The sequence below is a fragment of the Protopterus annectens genome, chromosome 12.part0 (assembly GCF_019279795.1).
Source record: "Protopterus annectens isolate FY-2018-M chromosome 12.part0, PAN1.0, whole genome shotgun sequence".
In the NCBI taxonomy this organism is placed as follows: domain Eukaryota; kingdom Metazoa; phylum Chordata; order Ceratodontiformes; family Protopteridae; genus Protopterus; species Protopterus annectens.
Window position 1 is genome coordinate 101144031 of NC_056746.1, and position 18760 is coordinate 101162790.

Genomic DNA, 18760 nt, shown 5'->3' on the forward strand with positions numbered 1-18760 from the left:
GTCTGGACTGGGGAGAAGACCACGACTGCTTATGTACCACATTACAGTGGTGCTGACTGAGAACACTAAGAAACAGCATGATCAGCACAGTTGGTTCACAGCTTTCATGGCACTGGCAACATCCATAATCTCTTTAAGGCTGATGTACCTGTGACTGTGTTGTGGTTCCCAAATTCCTTGTACTTTCAACCTTTGAGAAAAAGCATCCCAAGCAAAGTCTGAAGGTGGGAGGAGAGAAGGAAACTCATATATTAGATGGAACTTATTTGGCCTATCAAATGAGGTTTTTTTTTCCATTAAAAATTTCAAAACTGGGACTGGGTGAGAAAGAGGAGAAGGTTGCTGAACCCAAACAGACTTAAACAACCCACAAATCTTTCATGTTATGTCTGGCATAAGAAATTGTCAGGACAGAAAAAGCCATGAAACCTAGAACTCTTAAAATTCTCTTGAAGTGGACACTTTCTGTAGAAAAAGACTGACTTAAGTACTGATGACATGTTTGCATCTTTTCTGGGGGAAGAAAGGCAATCATCAGGTATCTAAAAGACCTCCCAGGGGCAATCATCAGGTATCTAAAAGACCTCCCAGGGGCAATCATCAGGTATCTAAAAGACCTCCCAGGGGCAATCATCAGGTATCTAAAAGACCTCCCAGGGGCAATCATCAGGTATCTAAAAGACCTCCCAGGGGCAATCATCAGGTATCTAAAAGACCTCCCAGGGGCAATCATCAGGTATCTAAAAGACCTCCCAGGGGCAATCATCAGGTATCTAAAAGACCTCCCAGGGGCAATCATCAGGTATCTAAAAGACCTCCCAGGGGCAATCATCAGGTATCTAAAAGACCTCCCAGGGCAATCATCAGGTATCTAAAAGACCTCCCAGGGGCAATCATCAGGTATCTAAAAGACCTCCCAGGGGCAATCATCAGGTATCTAAAAGACCTCCCAGGGGCAATCATCAGGTATCTAAAAGACCTCCCAGAGGCAATCATCAGGTATCTAAAAGACCTCCCAGGGGCAATCATCAGGTATCTAAAAGACCTCCCAGAGGCAATCATCAGGTATCTAAAAGACCTCCCAGGAAAACCAGTCTGTGACTTGTTACAGGCTCAGGTGAATACCAGGTAGAGGAAAATATTAATTGCAAAAACTAAGGATGTAAAAGCTTCCTGATTGGTTACAGCTAAGAACAGAAAATTGTCCACGTAAGAAAAATGTGCATGCTTTGAAGCCTGCAGCAAGTTATTACTGGAGCAAGGTGTTTGATAAAGACTCTTGGGGCAGTACACAGTCCAAAAGATGAAGAGGTAAATCAATAATGCAATCCCAAAATAAAAAAAAATATTAAACTATATCTGTGCTTCTTTGAATAGGAATATGCATATAAGCATTGTTTAGGTCTAGAGTGATCAAAAATGCATAGGGAGGGAGAAGGGGGAATCGAGTATGGAAGTGTCAGCATTCTGACTTTTGAAATCTGTTCAAGTGTTTAGTCTGGGCAGATCCTTGAATGGGCCTCCAGGTGCCCTCTTTCGTGGAATAAAACCCTGTCCTCAGTTGATCTGTGGTTACTTGCTCTTTGACCTCTTGAAGGAGTAAATTTTGAAAGAACTGCAGGAATCAGATAAAGCTCATTACCTGGGGTCTGGGGGATTCCTGAGAGAGGGGAGAGGGGTAACCACTGGAGTCTGTAACCACATTCTACAATACTTGGTGCCCAGGGGTCTGTGGTTATACCATGCCATGCAAAAGGGCAAAAGGAAAGGTTCCCTGCAATTTTGTGGGGAAGCCCGGGGATGGGAGGGAATAACTGGCTAAGGTAGTCAGAAATTCTTTCTTTCAGTGTTGGAGCTCCGGGGTCCAGCAGGTTTTCTCTTAAACTGTTCTTTTCCAGATTTCTGCCGACACAATTTGTAAGCTTTATGAAAAAAGGACCAGGGCTAGATGGATATTTCCTTTGAAACTTAAGAACAGAGGTAAAAAAGCTGCTTATCTCTCAGCTTGAAATTTCCTTTTTCCTTCTAGCTTTTTTGAAAACTTCAGCAAAAGTCCATGCCTACAAGGGCATTCAACAGTTGAGCTTTAACTTCCTCAGAGAAGGACTGTAGTGTTACCAAGCATGCCTTTTCATAACAGCAGCTGTAGCAGCTATCCTAGAGATAGCATCCATAGCATCAGAATCACATTTGATACTGGGACCTGAGAGACTGAATTAAGCATACCCATTAGATTAGATTAGATTTAACATCTGATTTAGGAAGATTTGCCAAAGTTTATCCCGTATTACTCAAAACAGATAGAAAGAACTTAGTCATGTGGGTTTGGTGATTAATAGCTTTAAATGCTTAGGTGGCAGGCTTACACACTTTTTGTCATACTTTTCAAAAGTTGGTTTTGTTGTCTTTATCATTAGGAATGGGATTAGAGTACAGAAAGTTTTAATTACCTTTGTCAGAATCCAGTGAAGTGACAGCAGGGTCAGCAGTGGGATATTTGTAAAGACGCTTTTGAGTATCAGGAACTCTTGTAAAGCTTGTCTGGCTTCTTAGGTGCAGAAGTTGGGAAACTGCAGGCACTGAAGCAACACAAAAGGCATCTTCCAGCGCCACCAGAACTGGACGGATGATAACAAGCCCAGGTAGATCCATAATCGGAAGTCCATGGTATCGAGTCATAAACCTCTTTACCCTCCCATTTAAACAAATATTTAACTTTAGTAATAGTGTTTCCAAAGGAAATTTCCCCATTAGGGGGGTCTGAGGATAGTGTCATCTGATTCAGAGTCAAATCCAGTGTAAGTGAAGGAATTTGAGAGGGATAATCGATCCCTTTTTGATCAGAATATGATAATCCTTGTTCCTCAAAAGAGGAGGGAACTCTCTTCTGCTTTACATGAATAGAAGAGGAGGAGAAGAAAGAAGGCCGAGATAGCTGAAAGGAATGAATTTAGAGAGACCTTGAGCAAAACTGAAACACTCCTCTTTGTTGGCTTTCTGACTGGTACGGGTAGAAGGTGGAGAAAAGTGTTTACTATTCTGCAACTGTTTAAGAGTGTTGACATGCACTGTCTTTGTAGCAGATGTTACAGGTCTAACCTCCATAAGTGAGCCATGAACATACTCCTGAACTAATTGTTGATGGATATCTCCCTCACCATCAGATAAGATCAGTCTAGCTTCACTCTTCCTGCCTCCCTCAGACAAAAGTTTGGTCTCTAGAGGAGACATGTTAACGGGCCCAGAGGAAGCAGATGGATGGTCTGAGGGCTGTGACAGTGACTCAAATGAGTCATCAGTCTCAGAACAAATGAGAGAAGAGGATGTCCGGTTATTGCCTAAGGCCTCTCTGAGTTTTTCTTTTGTTTTATTTTTCAGATGGTGGGGGTCCACAAAGGAGCAGGACATTTCCACTCATTCTAAGAGTGAATGTGAGTGAGGAAGACATCAGAGCTTTATAGACTGGCCAGACATACAGGTACCTCAACAGAACATCCCATCTGTAAGGAATAATGATCATATGAAGAACATCTTCTAAAGCAGAATGCAATCAGTGGGGATCAACCGTCCCCAAACTTCAACATCTAATGTAAAAACCTTAGCACCTACAGCAGTAACATCCCAAAAAGCCCATAACAACTTTGCCTGTTTGTTGGTCAAGTGTTACAGTTACCATCAACTCCATCTGGTCTTCTATTCCAATATGAAAATGGTGACCTTCTTGTAAAATACGTTTTGATAACAAGATTTATTATGTTACACACTTTTAAAACAAAATTCTCTTACCTTACAATTACATATGCTAGTCTGTAATTGTTAAACTGCAACCACACAAGAAGAGGACCAATGGATAACTAGGAGCAGTCATAAAAATCCCCCTCCCCAAGACACTAACATTGCTCAGGAAAAGATAACACAGACAAATGACTGGTGCCAGAGCCATGTTTAAAAATCAGTGGCAAGAAATGCACAATACTACCTTTTGGGAAGTTGGCTACCCTAGGAAAGTACCTCAGTGATAACACACACCCGTAAGGGACATATACAGACAATAACCTGGCTTTCAATCAACATGTGTTAAAGGTAGTATGAAAATCTTATGTCACTCAACTTATAAGCAAGGGTACAGCATCTAGGTCCAAGGAAGTCACTGTTCCCCTGTACTCAGCCCTCATCAGACCCATCATCGAGTACAACACCATCTTCGGTATGCACTTGACTATGCACATGCAACAACTGGATTATCTACAGAGATTTCTCACAAAAAGAATACAGGGCATTAATAATATGTCTTATGTGGGCCACTTCAAAGCCCTATCCCTGTACTCTGTATCATACACACTGCTGAGGGGCAATCTACGTCTGGCATGCAAGACATCCTTGGATCCCACTCTGATGCACCTACTACATATCTGCAAAATAAACAGCACCAGAACTAGATGACCTAGGGATTTAAACCTTGCATGTAACATAAATAAAATATACTGGAGGGACAGTATCCGTTCTAAGGAACAAGCTTCCCATCCATGTGAAGCAAAGATCTTCCCTAACCTTATTAAAGCATAATCTGAACCAGTGGATTAGGATTCAGAAATTCACCCCTGGTGTGGCACTTAAGTCTCTAAGGTATAGAAGCATCCTGTAAGTACTTGACCACCCATGCCTAAGCTTACCTATACCTCTAAAAAATAACCCCTAGGGCACTAAAACCTGTTGGATTTATTTGGGATGGATGGCTTGGCCCCTGTGTTTGGTAACCTATAATATACCTAAGAACTCGGAAGAAGGCATGTATATAAAGGTGAGGAAATGATTGAGACAAGAAACTCCATAGCATAAGAGCAAGGTTCTGTACTTGCTGTGTAAAAGCTGTGAAAACAATGCAGTTAGCAAAATGCACTACAGCAGCTATTTACTTAGTGATGTCCCTCCATCGCCTGAAGCAAATTTAAAAGCAATGAACACTTAAAACACTCATGGATGGGTTCCCTAACCATCATTTAGTAGAACTGAAGCTATTAACGCATATAACAATCACAAACTAAGTGCTCATTTATACTCTAAACCTGATGGGAGAACACTGGGAAATGAATGGGATTCTTGAAAGAATACTCAGGAAATGCTTTCAAGAAAAACAGCTACAGATATTATACAGTTATTACAGATAGTTCAGAAATGTGTGTAAAGCATAAGAAATAAGGAGAGGCAAGAAAAGTTGCACATGGAAATATTTATGGAAAACTTAGTTATGCCAAGGTTATAGGAACATGAGACTCCACAATTAACAGCTAAAATAAGAAGAGAATAAATAAAAACAATTACATATAATCAATCAACAGAAAGTGCACAGGAACAGATGGTATCACAGAGGAAAATTGGAAGTTTGGAGGTAAGGCAGTAATAAAGATCCAGAAGGCTTTGTGCTTGTGCCAAGACACTTTCAAAGTAAGGTTCAAAATGATCTTTCAGCAACATAAAAATAAAGCTATACAATTATTCTCACTGCATCAGGTGTTACACTGTGTCTGTGATCAAAAATCTTACTGGTACAAAACCTCAACAAATCAGAGTATGTGATTTTAGAGTATTAATGTTATGTTATGTGCGCAGCTGTGGTGCAAACGTGTCACTGCAGGGAATGGAATACTGGCTATCAGGTTAGGAAATTGGAACAGCAGTAGAGTTCTAATGTTTCTTGCAAGTAAAAAAGGGAAATTTCATTAGTTTTCATATATACGTGATGTTATTTTCACAGTCCCACAATTAATTTTTGGAAAAATCTACTCTGTATATTAAAAAAAAAAATATATATATATATATCAGAACTGTGATTTAAAACATATTTAAACAAAAATGTCCAATCTTCTGTTGCAATTTAGCTGTGGCAGTTCATGTAACACAGAACAATTCATTATTCCCCCCATCAGAATGGGTCAATCCCTTGCTTTATTATTACTACTACAAATAACAACAACAGATCAGGTATCCATGGCCACTAGTGGAACTGATAAAACATACGTAAATCAGCATCAATTATACAAACATAGTACAAAACAAAGCTTGCTCTAGATTCTGCTATTGGTTCCTTATACTATACACTACCTGTTTCCTGCATTCTCTGGCTGGAGGCCCTAAGAACGTAATCCATCGGGTGTAAAATCACATTATAGGCCTCAAGCTTTGTTGACAGAGGACTGAAAGAACAGAAAACAGAAACAGTTAACCAAAAGGAAGGACAATACTAAATGGAAAGACAAACCATAAAATCTACCGTTTTTTTTTTCTTCTTTATGAACAATATACCACCTTCAAATCAAATGTACATGCTGCAGAATATATGATGCTAATTTTATTTATTTTACATTTGTTTCCTGAGTAGGTAGGTTCGTAAAACTAAGCCTTCTCAGCCAACTCAAGTTCAGTGTGCAACAGTGCAAACAACTGAATAGAGATACAATTTTGCCTTGAACAGATCTATTCATACAAATTTGCAGTTAAGGTACAAGTAGAATAAAAGTCTTGGATGAACAGAATGTATACAGGGGTATTTACAATGAATAAGTAATTAGACTACAGAGTAACATTTTCACAGTTTTGTAGACAAATACTAGGACTAACAGTCTGCAGACTATTACAAGCCTAGCCAATAAAAGGAGGTCAGACTCAAACCCTGTGCTTTATGTCTATGAGATAAAGACCTTGACCTTTATGCAGAACCCTCCCCCCTGGAAGACAGTAAACACTGTCGGTGCACATGTTAGAGTCCTGTAAGAAGTGCCTTTACAGTTAATGAATAAGGCAAATGTAGTTCAAATTTAGTTATTCTGAACATAAGCAGAATTGTAACACCTCAGATGTCCAGAAGGTCACACCCAGACAGTGTCAGTTAATATTAGTTCAAAGTAATCACAAAACAAGCAAAAAGTGCAAAACAATTTGTTATTGTACAAGTTCCTACATGTATGTACCAGTGACAGCAACAGAAAGGTATGGGAGTATTTAGAAGAAAATACCCAATGTCCTCACAAAGAGCCACCAAGTGTACTACAAATCAGTGCTTTCATCCTCCAAGAACTAGGAGTTCTTCAGAATAAAAAATGCATAGCAATCAACACATACATAAACCAAGCTCTATTGAGAAGGGGCGCAGTTAATTAGGTTCATACCCTATCAAGTTTCATTTTCAATAAGTGATTAATAGATACATTGCCACTGAGATCTGCAAAGGTGCAAGCATTCAATCTGACCTGCCATATCAGTTCCTTGTACAAGAACTGATTATGCCAATGCAACTTTTTCAATATAAAAAAAATGTAAATTTCTTAAAAAAAACATTAGATTTGTAACCTTGGCACAGATAAAATTACTGTAGATTAGGTGTTGTAGCCTATTTTCAGTCTTTCTTACCAAAACCTATTGCATTTCGAGCACACAGCAATATAAGCAACCATCACAGATGTGCAACTAAAATGGCCAATACAAGGTATTGCTCTGGGGTAATCACTAGTAATAAAACTATTGTTTCATGGTGGGGAGGGGTCAAATCGGAGTCCCTGGCAAGATTTGTTCATCAAAAATTAAAGAAAGTGACTAGCAAACTCCGTAGTATCTTGAAGATTCATGGGAATTTTTGGATAAGACGGAGCTTCAGTTTTCTGCAAACAGTAGCCTGATTACTGCTGATATAAAGGATTTGCTTATGGTTATACTCTATGACTTCTTTAATCTATGGATTAAGGACTTCTTGATGGGAAATACAGAATTTGATGGGAGGAGTATTGACATGAACTGTTCCTTTATGGAGTTTATTTCAAAGAATAATTTTTCACTTTTGAAGGAAAATATTTCAGATATTATGGGTGATGATGGGTGCGGCTTTTGCAGCAATTTTTGCCAACTCTGTATTATGCCAATGGGAACAGATGGTTAGTAACTAAAGGTATAAACCATTCCTTATGTTGTACGTTTGATTTTTAGAGAAACATTCCATTTATTGGTCTGATGACTATGTTGTTGCTGTTGTTGTGTCTTTCGGCTTTTCCCGGTTAGGGGTCGCCACAGTGGAACTCCAGTCCGCTAATGATTAGTAGTTGATTTTTACATGCCGAGTTACCAGCCCTGATGCACAACCTTCAACGAAAGTACGCCCATTCACGCATGTCTCCACGCAGAAGACGCTCTAGCTGAGAATCGAACTGGACAGCGTCTTACTGTGAGGCAACAATGCTACCGCAGCACCACATTGGTCTGATGACTATACAGAGTTGAAAAAAATGGTACCTACTTGCAAAACAAAAAAATTTTTTACAGTTTACTTTTAACATTGATTTTTACAAGATTAATATTTTTACATGTCACTACTTACAAAAATCATTTGTGTAATACATATGAGATTACATTTACAAGAAAAGTACACTTTCCAATAATTATGCCCATTACAGCAGTGAGCATGGTCTTAGGAAAAGAATATTTTAAGGACCAACTGGTATGGCTATCTTGCACAGCAGTGAGCGAGAGGTTATTTAACATAGAATGTGTAAAGATGAGGTTATTTAATGTAGAATGTGTAAAGGTAAAAAGCTACGTGTTTGGGCAAACAATATCCTGAGAACCATTGTTTACCGAGATTAAGAAAATCACTGAAGGGAGAAATGACAAAACTGTAAGGAAGCTATTAACAACCAGTGTGAATGCTAAAATTATTGCTGTAAAATAATTCTACCTTCTGCAGAACAATGGTTTTGCATCACTGAGTAGATATAGGGTCTGTTAAAAATATGTTAGAGTTATAAATTAGAATTTAATAATAAGGCATTAACAGATTGGGCTCTAGTGTTAGGCATACTTATAAATCTATTTATAATCTTCATCTGCAAGACGTCCAAATGTGGGGCATGTGCCATCTATGCAGGTACTAAGGATTTCCCTACGGTGACACCTTGCCTTGGCCAATTCAACTGCACAACTGCAATGGGATGTTGATATTGCTGTGTGCTCAAAATGTAATATTTTTGTTATGAAGGAAAGCCTGAGAGAAACCTACAACACTGAATATACAAACATCTGAACTGAATCAAGAAAGGTGAAAAACCTAATGCTTTGTTTAAACATTTTTAAATTGGAAAAATTCACCATGGAGTTTTCATTATTTTAATTATCTGCTGCCCCCATTCACATCTCACACAAACAAAACTAGCCGCAGTCGTACCAATCTCAAGCCTCCTACTGTCCATCATAAACAGCAGGTTACCCATCGGGTGAAGTCTAGCAGCTGCTATAATATACACCCAAACATTTATTTTTATTTTATTTTTACATTTGTTTACTGGGATAGTCACACTGGGATTTAACCCATTGTCAGTGGAGGCCCGGGGAGGGTGGGGGACGGACCCCAATTTAAAACAGAAAACTTAAAATTAACTATGACATAATTGAAAATATACAGTTATTTGAAATACAAAACCAGTAGTAGCGTTAGTAAAAAAAAAAAAAAAAAAAAAAAAAAAAAGAAAAGAAAAACATAGCAGATTGCAAACGTATGTTAAATCTTAGGTTAAATCTTACATAGGTTTTACATACATTGAAATTTAGTAAATAGTGCATTTTTAAAGATGTATTACAGTAACTGGAAGATTACTCAGGGACTGTGAGTTTCAAGTAGGCCTATTCAAGGAAGACTAGTGTTAATTTAGACATAGACAAGTTAAAAAAATACATAATAAGAGGACAGAGATGGTTATGGGGCTGGAAAAAGATAGTACATTAAGCTGGATTAATAGTAAAGTGACTTGAAAAAGATTGGTTAGGAAGAAATTAGAAATACTGTAATAATATTATTCAGCCAAGATTAAGACAGGAGCAAAGCCATGATTTTGCTAACTGGGGTTTGAGAAGTGTTTTAAATATATGGGAGTTGCCAGTGAATAATATTGGCTGAGGGGACATTTTCCATAATCTAGAGATACTATTGGAATAGAGGGAATCACCATGGAATTTGTTAGACCTATTTACTTGTAGAAAGAGCTTATCAGAGGATCTGAGTTGTCTGACGTTAGATTGGGTTTTTAGTAGGTTTTGAAGAGCTGGACATTTTTCAGGTTGATATATGATATGATCTTGTGGGCAAAACTAAGCCGGATAAGTTTAAGGAGGATATGTAAGTTGCTGTAATGCAATATCTGTGATAGCTTTAGCTAACAAAGCAATAATTAACTTCACTCGTGTGTGTGGGGGGGGGCTGGCCACTTCCTACTTAACTAGACAGCTTCCACACTCGGATATAGTCTCACTAGCAGTGCCAGGCTTGCAATCACTGTTCAACACTAAACGTACCTTTTATAAAACTGCACTTTGGCATATCTTTACATATCCTTTCAAATGGTTGCGCTTGCCTTTCTCGTTCGTTCCCTTCTTCTTTTCCTCCAGTTTTATTTGTAACCTGACGTTTAGTCTTGGGTAGAAGCACATCAGGCAAGCCTACAACTTACAATTCTTTCCATAAAGTTTTGCCTACAAGTTGATGATAACTTCAAGTACTATTATTGTCGGTAATCTAAACCCCACCCTTAGATTACAGTTTGTCTTGTTGAATGTTTTTAACCAGACAACAGCTAAACAAGCCTGTCACAGTGCAAATGCTTACACGGCATATTTTCTAACACCTTGAGAGTATAAAACCCGTACAGTAGGTTAGCAGGTGCAAGGATTATGCAAGGTTAGTACAACACATACAAGATGATTATGGATAAATGCCAGTTTGCTGAGATGGTCTGAATGGGCTGTGGGTCAGCTAAAAGTGATGAAGCCACTGATCCACAATTCAATATACTGCTAAACCAAATAACTCCTACTAAACTCTCCATTAAAATTGTTTAAAACATTTGTACCTACCAAAAAAAAATTTAATTCACTCAAAGAATAATGAAAAGAACCCTGGCGTAACACCTAATCCTGGCAACACGCTGGTGAATTAAAACAAAATTTCTCATCTGTACTCTAGAACCTTTGAAGAAACAACAATAAATCTGACCAGATTAAGGAGCGTCTCAATATGAAGTCTGTGACACATATGCCCCCCCCCACACACACACACACACACACACACACACACAATAAACAAGGCTTTAACCTACAATATATATGTTGCTTTCTATTCTAATGTAACACAACACTTTCCAGCACGACATGGTTTGGCAAGACCAAGTGATGGCACAGGTCTTTTGATTAAAAAAATCTTAAATGCCGCTGCTTTTAAAGATCATCTCTTGATGAATACAGGCCCCAAAAGATCATGGGATGCAAATGATCCTTACAGGGGAGCGATCATAGCAGCTGCTTATATCCTCTCCTCCACCTTCCGAAACACAAGTGCTGCGCTCCCTTTCATGTAAGCTCAAGCACAAGCCAGACAAATCAATGTTTTATCCTTCTGAGTCACACCAGACTCAAATGGCTTAGGAAACACGCACTACATCCAGACATTTGCTAAGCACTATTTACATGTCAACAGTATATCAGAACATGTTCCCTTCTGGAGGATTAAACTTCATGTTTTGAAGATATACATAGTTTTGTGTGCTTCTTCCAAGTTAATAGGGGATGTGGGTACTTTATATTTAGTTCTTTGTTTGAGGGTTTTCATTAAAACAAAAAGTCTTGAAAATGTGACAGGTTCAAATGGAAATAAGAAACAACTGTACAAAATACCAGCCTGCCAAACATTAGTACATGCATGTAACACAAAAGCTAGAAATACACATTCAAAAAAACTGTTATGCAAAATAGGTGGGGACAACAGCTTTTTATCATTATGGCTACACTGTTCATATTATCCTGAAATGTGAATGGCCTTACAGAGATAAATAAAAAAGAAAGAGTACTGAAGTAAACAAATGTAAATAAATAAATAAAAATTATATTAAGAAATGCAGAGTACAAATTGCAATGATGCAAGAGATACACTTAGAAAGAAATGAGCATGTGAATTTGAGAAAGAGAGGATATCAAAATGGATATTCAGCAGAATATCAGGAAGGGACAAAGGAGAGTAATCATACTAATTGCTAGATGGGTTCCAATAGTGACAAATGAGGAAAAAATGCAAAAACAGTAGATCTGTACTGCTAAGGGGCTACTGGCAAGGGAGGAGGAGGATTACACTGGAATGTATTTATATTCCACCTAAAACTGCTATACTGGAGCGTAAGAAAATTCTTAGAAAAATAATCAGCTTTCAGCTTTTACTCATAGGTGGGGACTACAATTTGATTTGCAATAGTGAGGGTGTATTGGGGAGACCTAGAAGGAGCACCATAATAAAAGAGGGTACATTTCTGATGAAATTTATGAAGATATTTGATACAGAAGATGTGAATTCAGTAGTAGTAGGAACTTAGAATCTACATATTATTCTTCAAGGTACAAAAGCTGGGCTAGACTGAAGAGAATTACATTTCACAGAAACATGTGCATGTAAATTGAAAGCTCCACATCTAACAGTTATTTCTGATCATACACCAATAATAATCGAGATAAAAATACAGGGTAATGAAGTAAAAACAAACAAGGCACTGGCACCTTCTCAACTACCTGTTAAAAAAGAGGACTTTAAGGAATAGATAGTGGACATTATTTGAGAGTTATTAGGGATGACAGAAAATTTTTAAATGTTATAGCTACTGACAGAGATAAAACGGAAATGGAGTTTAAAACCAGGGTCGAAATAAAAGAGAAAGAGATATGGTTAAGAAGTAATTGAAATTACTTATACAGGCTGACAAAAGTTAAAGTATTGCAGAATAAGGGAAATCTCGCAGAACTGAATGAGCAAATACAAAGAGCTAAAGAAAAAAATAAGAGAGTACCTGGAAAATACGCATGAGTTTAGACAGACCGCAGTTAAGCAACTATTTTTGATAACTCTAGAAAAAGAATATTGAAAAAGCTGTCGGCAAACTTAAGGAACCTATAACAAGAAAAATAACCCAAGATCCTGTACAGGTTTTTGAGATATTACGGAAACTTTCTGAAAATCTGTATAAAGCAAAGAAATGTGCAAATCAAGAAAGAGCACACATGGAAATATTTATGAGAGACTTAATTATGCCAAGGTTAGAGGTAGATGAGGCACAACAACTGACAGTTAAGAGGTGATGAGATGGCATTCCTGTGGTAGCCTGGAAATTAGGAAGGAAGAAAGTGACAAAGATCTTTAAGATTTTGTTTAACAGTATTTTAAAAGGAGGGGAAGCACCAGCATCTTGAAAGAAAGCTGTGGTGGCTGTATTACCCATAGATGGCAAATACTCTTCAGATCCAGCTTCATATAGCACCATTTCAATTTTAAACCATAATTATTAAGGGAAAAAAATAACCCAGTAGCTGGCAGAAGTGATAAAAATAATGACCAAACTTCCAAATTCAACGATAAAGAATTTAATAAGGACATAAGTGCTTTCACGGCAACAACAAGCCGCTTCATCAGACAATTTCCTTCCGTTTTTTAACCACATGCGAAGTCGGAGGCTCCGACGGCATCTTGTACGCAAAATTAGCCCCAAAAAATTCCTCTGCAAACTCCGACCTACGCCTAAGAGTTCGTCGGTTGAAGGAAGCACAGGCTGAACAGGCCGAGACGTCGTGGTCTGGGCCTAAGCAAGGGAGGCAGTAAGAGTGGAAATCTTTATGAGGTATTTGTTTCCCACAAGTTAAACAATTATTTACTTTATCTGACATCGGCTGAGGCAAGAAAGAGTCCCCAATGGGGTACTTAGCTTTTTTGAAGTCTTCGGTAGCTGAATCACAGGAGCTGGCCGACCGGCACTTGCGAACTGCTTCTGCTTTGGGCACCACGCGGCAAGAAAGACTGAGGAAGATGGCGTCGGCTGATGCTTTTATACCCCAGACGCTCTGACGTCGGGGAAAGTGCTACATCAGTCGAGGCCAGACCCAGACTTTGGAATCCGGCCGACCGAAGGGCTGCCTGAGGCAGAACAACCCATATGTTATGACTGCAGATGCATCCTTGAAGGACATGCACCAGCATCTTGAAAGAAAGCTGTGGTGGCTGTATTACCCATAGATGGCAAATACTCTTCAGATCCAGCTTCATATAGCGCCATTTCAATTTTAAACCATAATTATAAAGGGAAAAAAATAACCCAGTAGCTGGCAGAAGCGATAAAAATAATGACCAAACTTCCAAATTCAACGATAAAGAATTTAATAAGGACATAAGTGCTTTCACGGCAACAACAAGCCGCTTCATCAGACAATTTGAAAATACAACAGTTGTATTGATATATGATACAGCAGCCTATCACAGCAAGCTCTCTCAGCAAACAGTTAATTAAAGTGACAGTTACAAAAAATGCTCAATACAAAGAATATGTGTAAAAATATGTAAAAAACATACTAACCACAAAATAAATACCATATATTATGTTAATGCTGCTAAAAATGTAAACCACTAACAAATAAAACATATATACATGCGCCCTAAAAAATCATTGCTAAACCATAACATAAATAGAGCTGAATAGTTCATAAGGCATGCCCATAATAACATTACTAAAAATGTGTACACAAATAAAACTTATACACATACGCCCAGACAGCTGACAAGGGAAGTTCATTACTTCAAACATCTGGACTTCAATAGTGGTCTAAGAGGGACATTATCATCGAGTCCCATAGCCTGATGTGCCCCCAAGCTAAGAATCCATTCCAGCTCCACCACTTCAGTGCGGTTCATTAGATCTCCCCCACGTACATTGGGATTCACTACATAAAGGACCTGAAACACAAAAGAATGTGTCAAGTCTGTGTTTAATACATGTTTCGCTAGGGCACTAAAATCATGTCCTTTGCGAATACAATACAAGTGGTCCCTGATCCTTTCCTTAAGGCATCTATTAGTCTTGCCCACACAAAACTGAAAGCAACGTTGACAGTGGGCAAGATAATCAACTTTCTTAGTGTTGCAATTAGCACTGGTCTTAATACTCCATACATAACCTGTCACCGGCTGTCTGAAAAATCTGGATTCATCAATAAACTGGCAGTAGTTACAACCATTACATTTAGAAGTGCCACTAATGCTAACAGGGTGGGGCACATCACTTTTGGGGTGACATAGCTACTGCTTCAAATTCCTTCTACTCCTGTAAACAAACCTGGGACCATGCTTCAAGATCTCTGAAAACCTGTCATCAACCTCTAAAATATGCCAATTATTCCTGATGATACCTTTGACATGCACTACTTCCTGTGCAAATGGCAATACAATCAGACACTCACTCACAAAATGTGGTGATTCCAAGATAGAGTTACTCTGAAAAATATGGCCTAGCCCTTCCTTGTTGTTCATTCAATACTTTGAGGTAGACGTGATCTACCTCAACAGCACTATGCTCACTTTTCAAATTCGACAGACTTCTGTCACGAACCACCTGATCACTGGAAAGTCTGGACACCCTCATTGCTTGTCCAGTAATGATGCTAGTGAAGAAGTGATTTGGATGCATACTCTTCCTGTGCAGGTAAGTGGGTCTATAGCAATCCTGCCTGTGCACACTGGTACATAAACCACCCACCTTTTTAATATTCACATCCAAAAAGTCAATCGCTTCCTGTGAATAAGACATGGTAAATTTGAGAAACTGACTACTACCATTAAGGTAGTCGACAAATTCATTTATTTGTGCCCTATCACCCTTCCAAGCAATAAACATGTCATCGACAAAAAGCTGTGGGTGAATACTATTACCATTTGTATTGCTTTTTGTAGACCCTATTAAAAACACGTTATTAAAGTGGATTTGGAAATATTTTATTTGTGTTGAGACTTTGGGATTGTATGTATGTGATTGTGGAGTTGTTTTGGGCCAGTAACTTTTTACACTTCATTTTTTACATCTTCCTTCTTGTGCACACTATTTGTTTTTTTAAGAAAGTATTTTATGTCTTATTCATTTATAGTGGATTTTGTTTACATAATATATTTGTTAGGAGGTTTTATTTAAGGGAAATTGAATGTCATCGGGTCTTAATGTTCTATATGAAAGAACGGAAGAGTGTGCGTGTTGTTTTAAATATTTTGGCGCTCTTTCAACGAATGGGGCTATTTAAATGTGTTTGGAAATAGTTTTTTGTTATTCACTTGAAAAAGCCCTGCATTTGAGGCAGGGCGAAAGCACTTGTGTTATTTTATTAAAGACATTTATACTACCATCTTTGTTCCTGCCTGGACCATTTCTTCTTAGAAGTTTGACTTTAACTTTAATATGGCCCCTGGAGAAAGTATGACCGCATCGAATTTGGCTTCTGGTTCCAAAAGATTGGATAGGCCTGACATATACTTAAGGTTGCATACTGTGGCAGTTGGGCTTCTCTGCAGCAGTGTTTTAATCTGGGGAAGAATAGTTGTAGTCTGGGTGCATTATCTTCTTACAAATCATCATAGATGCGATGAATAGCTGTAGTCTGAGTGCATTACCTTCTCACAAATCATCATAGATGCGATGAATAGTTGTAGTCTGGGTGCATTATCTTCTTACAAATCATCATAGATGCGATGAATAGTTGTAGTCTGGGTGCATTATCTTCTTACAAATCATCATAGATGCGATGCTCATTGCTGTCCTTTGATTTCTTTGCATTTATTTTGTTTGTTTGTTTTTTTTGGAAGATTCTATCATAACAGCGCTGAACCCTGTGATGGCTCTACCTGCATGATGTGCATGTACCTGGCTCATTCATTTTGCAGTGGCAAGAGCTGGGAATACCCAGACCAGACAAGTACCTTACGACTTTTTCATTCCTGTCTGTAATGCCCAGTCAGCTCATCTTCTGTATGGTGAGAGTTAGGTAGTAGGGAGAGCACCAGCTTAAGGGGCATGCAGGGTGGTCTCCCCTCTCTCCCAGTGGAGCATCTACCCCTTTCTAGTAGCTGTTCTGCACTCCACTGTATGATGCCCTCCAAGGAGACACATACCTCCTTACACTGACTTCTCCTTAGCTTTTTGTGACTGGCACATGGCAGCATGGGCATACAAGGCTCGAGCTCCAAGGGTGCACACCCAGCACGTCTGCTCTGTCCAGCACATGGCAGCATGGGCTTACACGGCTCGAGGTTCATGGGTGCACACCCAGCACTTTTGCTCTGTCCAGCACATGGCAGCATGGGCTTACAAGGCTTGAGCTTCATGGGTGCACACCCAGCACTTCTGCTCTGTCCAGCACATGGCAGCATGGGCTTACAAGGCTTGAGCTTCATGGGTGCACACCCAGCACTTCTGCTCTGTCCAGCACATGGCAACATGGACTTACAAGGCTCGAGCTTCATGGGTGCGCTTCCGGTGCTTCTGCTATGTGCCATCCATGTGGTAAGCCAGAGTCACCTCCCTCTCTATCCAGGATGGGCAAGCCAGCACTGGCTACTGACTCCATTACTCACCTGCCAGTTCCTACACAGTTCGAACTTGAGTTGCCTGCGACATGGTCAGGGTTTATTTTACTGTGACCCAGAGTAGGACATGTTCTCATATACTGCTTTTTTAAACACCTTTATTAAATTATCCCTTAAGACATAGGCAAACATACATTATCAGCAATTAAAATAAACTGATTTAACATTTTTCATTTAAAGAAAATATACATCAAATCTATCCTCTGCTACTACAGTTTCCTTCTACTTATATGTAATTTGTTCCTTTCCTTTTCTAAAGATCCCTCTCCCAGTCCTTTTATCTCTTTTATAATATTTAATACTGCAAATACACAACTGACTTTGATTTCCATTTTGCAGTAATTGTTTTTTTGGCAGCCAACAGAATTAAACTTAATAAGGCCTTACTATGTCTAGGCAATTCATATCCTGTATTGAGCTCAAATGAATCATTTCCTTACTGACAGCCACTTGCTCACCCAGTATTTCTGACAGAGTGCTCTGTAAGGAATTTTTTAAATCTACCAACTCATTACACTCCCAAAACATATGTCCCCAGTTACCTCTTTCATCTAAACCCCACCTCCAATATTTGCTGTCTGCCTGATGAAGAATTCTTTGAAGTCTGCTTGGGGTATAAAAATGCCTTTGCAAATACTTCCAAGCAAAAATCCTAAATCTTCCAGACTTTGTTGCATATGTGGTAACAATACACACGTCCTCCCATTGTTGCCTTGTAAACTGCTTTTCCAGTTTCTCTTACCGATCTTTTCTAACCTCTTCTGATTGATGCTTATAATTATGTAATATTTTATATACCCTACTTATTATCCCTTTTTTAACAGCTGCTTCTATTTTACATTCAATTAAAAACTCTACCAGAGCAGGTGTTTCACTTAAAATTCCCCCTCTCTCTTTCCCTTTGCCTGTACTCTGAGATCAAACCCTGGTAGGGAAAGCAGTCTCTAGCCTGCAAGCCAAATGTCTTTTTGGCCTTATCTGACTCTATTACCTTTCCTGCTTGCGTTACTTGCTCCCAGTATCTAGGTTCCTTTGCCAGGTTTCTGCGGTAACTTCCAGCTCCCTCTTGCCTACGTTCTATACTCATACTTACATTCATTCCTTTTGGCAAAATCTCCTTTCTCCATTCTCATGTTGGCTTAGTACTTAGAATATGTTCTGCTGCTTTATGAATATAATGTTCTGTATGGTTGTTAGTATTCTTCTCGAGGATCGGCATCGAAAATCCCTCTCTCTCTCTCTCTAGTTCTTCAACTTTCTCATTGCTTCATCATCATCCCTTTCCACTTTGAA

The 18760-nt window shown here is 38.8% G+C and overlaps 1 protein-coding gene across 4 annotated transcripts in view; it reads right to left on the reverse strand.

The window, feature by feature from the left end:
* The window catches only part of BRAT1 (BRCA1 associated ATM activator 1), a 498236-nt gene that overhangs the window by 299844 nt on the left and 179632 nt on the right, over positions 1–18760 (reverse strand). For all 4 annotated transcript variants that reach the window (XM_044089125.1, XM_044089127.1, XM_044089124.1 and 1 more), the window contains exon 7: positions 6103–6194. In XM_044089125.1, coding sequence (XP_043945060.1) covers positions 6103–6194 — 92 coding nt within the window. The remainder of the gene's footprint in view (positions 1–6102; positions 6195–18760) is intronic.